General features: G+C 51.4%; 1 protein-coding gene across 1 annotated transcript; it reads left to right on the forward strand.

The window, feature by feature from the left end:
- Positions 1-2,357: 2,357 nt before the first annotated feature.
- LOC311218268 (feather keratin Cos2-3-like) lies at positions 2,358-2,663 on the forward strand (the record flags this gene model as incomplete). Its single annotated transcript, XM_084300900.1, has 1 exon — positions 2,358-2,663. One exon carries the CDS (start codon positions 2,358-2,360, stop codon positions 2,661-2,663), a length of 306 nt encoding a protein of 101 aa, XP_084157026.1.
- Between the last annotated feature and the right edge of the window lie 2,211 nt (positions 2,664-4,874).

Here is a 4,874-nt window from a genome sequence, read left to right on the forward strand (position 1 = left end):
TCTGCTCCAGGACTTGATCACCTTCAGGGTAAATATTTCTTCCATGTATCTAACCAAAACTACCCATTTCTGAACTTGCACCTATTGGCCCCAGGCTAAGTATGCTTCATCTCCAGAGTCCAGCTCTGTTTCCTTTGCATCCTTCTTCAAAGAGGGAGTAGAAAAGGCATATGTCTATTTGGCTTTCCGTGTAGCGCCCAAAGGGTTCGTCCTTCCTCCCACAGCACAAGGACCCATGTTCCTCTGGTTCAATGCCACTTCTGCCCAAGGTTTCAGGCCCTGCATGATTCAGCACCAGGCCCTTGATTCCCAGACATATGTGTGGCATTGGTTTCCCCATGGGGGACCTCTGTCCCACCTGATACACTACTGACACCGCACCGGCAGATGTGCGGAGAGAATGTGATTTAAGCTAAAGGGCTTACAAGTGTAGATAGGGATAATATAATTAAATGAAAAAGGAAGAAGAAATCAAAAACTAAAGAGAGAAGGATGTTTGGAAACAAAATGAAAGAAAATTATTCTCCGATTCCCATCAGCATTTTTTTTGTCGATTGTCGATGTCTTTGGAAGCACTGACTCAGTATGCCCACCCCTGGTTTTCCTTCCCCTTTCACATCTTCACTGCTCAGTGGGACATCACCCAGTATGGAATATCCCTTTGGTTGGCTTAGGTCACCTGCCCTGGTGATGTCCCCTCCCAACCTTGTGCCCACCCCCCACCTCCTGGCTTTGGGGGGCTTGGAGAGAGTCTTGATGCTGTGTCACCACTGCTCCACTATAGCCCTAATGTTGGTGTGAAGGCAATGCTGTTCTATCTCCAAGTGCAGAGCACAGCACTCTAGGGGCTGCTGCGGGGAATGCTGAGTCTGTCCCACATAGCCCCAGTATAGGCAAGTGCCCACAAGGGAGGAACATGTGCATGAACGTGACACAGTGTACGGCAAAGATTCTGGACAGCATTTGAGCAAAGCACATGGTTTGACGTGGTAGAGAGGAGAGGTGGACTGGGAGCCTTCCAGAAGGCACTGGAGCCAGGGCTCTTGACAAGACAATGTCAGCTTTCTTGAGCCTTGCACTTAAGGCCTGAGAATCCCATTTGTTAGCCTGAGTAGCAGTGGTAAGGAAAGTGCTAGAGTGCCCCAACTGATCACTGGTGGGTGTCATGAAAGAAATAAGCTTGCATCATGTAAGGAGATGGTGTATGATTTTGTTTGTTTTTTAAAGCAAAAAATGAAAGGCATCAAGTTATGGGAGTGAAGAAGGAATTCTCTATGGACAGGATCTGCACTGTGTGTCTTGGGAAAACCCACCCGGCTCTGTCCGATGCTGGTAGAAGGCAGGATCACCTGCACATGAAAGGCTTCCTTTCTGTCTACATTCATCTTGTTATTCCTTCTAACTAAAACAGCCACTGACCTGTTGGGCCTTTCTTTTGTGATCGAGAAAGGGCCCTGCACAACCTCTCCCCCTGTACAGACATCCCTGGGTCAGAGCAGGAGGAGGCAAAACAGTCCAGCAGGTTTTCCCTGAGGGCAGTGTCAGCAGGGGTAGGGTCACAGTCAGGAGCTGGGTCACCTGTAGCCAAAAGGGCCCCAGAGAGTCCCTAGGGAGTCACCCAGACTGACAACATATGCTTTTACTGGACTCTTCCAGCACGTGAGCTGTCTTCTGCCCACACTGACATGTGTTGCCTGGAAATACTTGGGACTCTCTGCCTGCCACTCAGAAGTTGCCTTCTTTGGGGAAAGGGCATAAAGCAGGAAATGAAAAGCAGCATCACAGGAAGGCAGCACACATCCCGTATCATTAGGTGGGATGTTTTTCATGCATGAGTAGCTTGTCAGAAAATAGTCCCTGCTTCAAGGGATGCCTCTGGACATGGGGCAGCCAAGGCCCACTATAAAAGCCAGCCCAGCTCTGTGCTCTCTCATCCACTTCTCTGGCCTTCTTCTTGTTGGGAACCAGGTGAGTGTGAAGCCCCTTCTTGTCCCCCTCATTCTCCCACAGGAGGACTCAGTTCCTTGGACCTTTCAGCTGCTATCAGCTGTGTGCCCTGCCAAATCTTGGGACTGCTGGTTGTGGGAGAGTCAAGGGGTAGAAGGTTTGTCATGGAGGAAAACTGGGCCTTTGTTATGATGGCTCTTGTGCATAGGGTGTAGCCTGGCTCTGGTTGCTCTTTTGGGCCCTGTCAGGATGCAGCCAAGAACTGCTTGCACATCCCTGCACAGCCTCCAGCTCACAGTACTGCCTGTGCCTTGGATCTGTTAGGGTGTGGTGACAGGCTACTCCTCGTGCATCCCCATTTTAAGCTTCCTCCCTGTCCTCTGTCCCAGGTGAACTTCCTGCCCCCAGACATGTCCTGCTACGACCAGTGCCGGCCATGCCAGCCGTGCGGCCCGACCCCGCTGGCCAGCAGCTGCAACGAGCCCTGTGTCAGGCAGTGCCAGAACTCCACCATCGTCATCCAGCCCTCTCCCGTGGTGGTGACCCTGCCCGGCCCCATCCTCAGCTCCTTCCCGCAGAACACGGCTGTGGGATCCTCCACCTCTGCTGCCGTTGGCAGCATCCTCAGCTGTGATGGCGTCCCCATCAACTCTGGGTGCTGTGACCTCTCCTGCATTACCAGCCGCTACTGTGGCAGCAGGTGCCGCCCCTGCTAAAGATGCCAGACAGTGCCCCAGACCAGGACCCCAGGAACTCACAACATGCTGCTGGCCAAAATGGAAGGAAGAAGAGACCTCATGTTGTTCTAAGAGGACCTGACCATCTCTGGCTTGTCCTGTAAAGACAGACAGGAAGGGGCCAGCCTGGAGTCTATGACAACATGGCCAATATCTACCTATCCTGTTTTCCATACGCTCATTTTCTTTCTTTTCTTTCTCTTGCCCTCTGCTTTGCATGAGGCCCCAGAAACCAGCCTGGAGAGACCTGCTAGCCCCTCTCCCCATGTGGGCCAGGTAGATTGATGCCCTGTTGCAAGTCTGCCATTGGAAAAGCTGAACAGATTTTTGTCTGCTCCTGCTGTGCTACGATCTCGGGGCCTCCTCTGGGAGTCACCTCCTTTCCCTCCTGAGCCTTGATAAACATTTGCAGCAACCCTGAGTGTGTCCCTGTGTGGTCTTTTCATCTGGATACTGATGGCCAAGGGAGAAAACCATTCCTTAGGGGGAATAGGCTGGAGGGTGGGGCATACTGCAGCAATTCATCTTTCAGGCACTGTCTCTTGAAGGTGAGGAAGACATCCCTAGTTCCTCCACAGCCAATAGCCACCAGTCCTTGACTTGTGACGTCTCCGCCTAGACAAGCACTGTTGACATTGGAGGCCCCAGCTCTTGGGGAAGAGTGTTCGTCTTGCTTTGGGTGGAGCTGTGCTAGGGATGGAGGTTCAGACAAAGATGGTCTCAAAGGACTGCAGCAACTGGGAATGGGTAATTGTCTTTACGATGGCCCTCTGTCTTGCCTCCACATTCACCTTTCCTCCACCACCTTATCATGGGCATCATGTCTGGGCATGGAGAGCAGGTACAGCTTCCCTGTGCATCCCCATCACACTTCAGCACAGCCTCTGGCATGACCCAGGTGTTGCCAAGATGCATAGGGCTGAGGGGATCCACAGGTTTGTACTGGTGCCAGTCCCATCAGGCCACACACTGGAGCCCCCAGTCCCTGTGAACTCAACTCCTTTTTCATGAACTCAGGCCCAGGACAGGCACTGATGCGCAAACAGTCATGGCTGCTCTGTCTTGCTTTCTTTTTCCCAAGTATGGATCATCTTTCATCAGGCCCTGGAACTCAGAGTCCCATAGGCGGTACAACCCCATCATGCTCCAGAAAAGAGATCATGTGTGGGCAGATATCCCACTGTCTCTGCTGAGACATGGCAGTAAGAATGCACAGCCTTTCCCTCATCCACCCAGCGCGTCACTTTGTCATAGAAGGAGATCAGGTTCGTCAAGCAGGATCTGCCTTTCATAAACCCATGCTGACTGGGCCTAATCGCCTGCTTGCCCTGCAAGTGCTGCGTGATGACTCTCAAGAGGATCTGCTCCATGAGCTTCCCTGGTACTGAGGTCAAATGTAATGACGACTTGGTGTTTAGTAACTGAAGTATTGAGACTTTGATATTTCATAAACTCACTTTAGGATAGAATAAGTCTTGTAGTTAAAAATGTAATGAGAACAAAATATACGACATCTTGTTATCTGTCGACCTTCTGTTATGTTGAAGCATCTTGTTAATTGAAAAATCCCGCTATCTGTTGACCTTCAGGTATGCTGAAACTTCAGCTAACATGAGCCAACTCGGCATTCCTGTGGCTTGAAAAACAACTGATTCAGCCAACTTGGAATTCTTTAGCAAAAGGTGAAAAGTACATCATGAGGAAGACCACGGTCTTCCTCATGAAGACCACTGCCCGTGTCCTGAAGACCCCGGCCCACAATTCTTTTGAGGCTTCGTGCAAGCGTAAGGACTGATCTCCTTCTAAGACAAAGTGACGCGCTGGGTGGATGAGGGAAAGGCTGTGGATGTGGTCTACCTTGACTTCAGCAAGGCTTTTGACACCGTCTCCCATAGCATTCTCCTCAAGAAACTGGCTGCTCTTGGCTTGGACTGGTGCACGCTTCGTTGGGTTAGAGACTGGCTGGATAGCCGGGCCCAAAGAGTCATGGCGAATGGAGTCAAGTCCAGTTGGAGGCCAGTCACTAGTGGCGTCCCCCAGGGCTCGGTGCTGGGGCCGGTCCTCTTTAATATCTTCATCGATGATCTGGACAAGGGCATCGAGTGCACCCTCAGCAAGTTTGCAGATGACACCAAGTTAGGTGCATGTGTCGATCTGCTTGAGGGTAGGAAAGCTCTGCAGGAGGATCTG

This window comes from Netta rufina, assembly GCF_964035555.1.
Source record: "Netta rufina genome assembly, chromosome: 24".
NCBI lineage: Eukaryota > Metazoa > Chordata > Aves > Anseriformes > Anatidae > Netta > Netta rufina.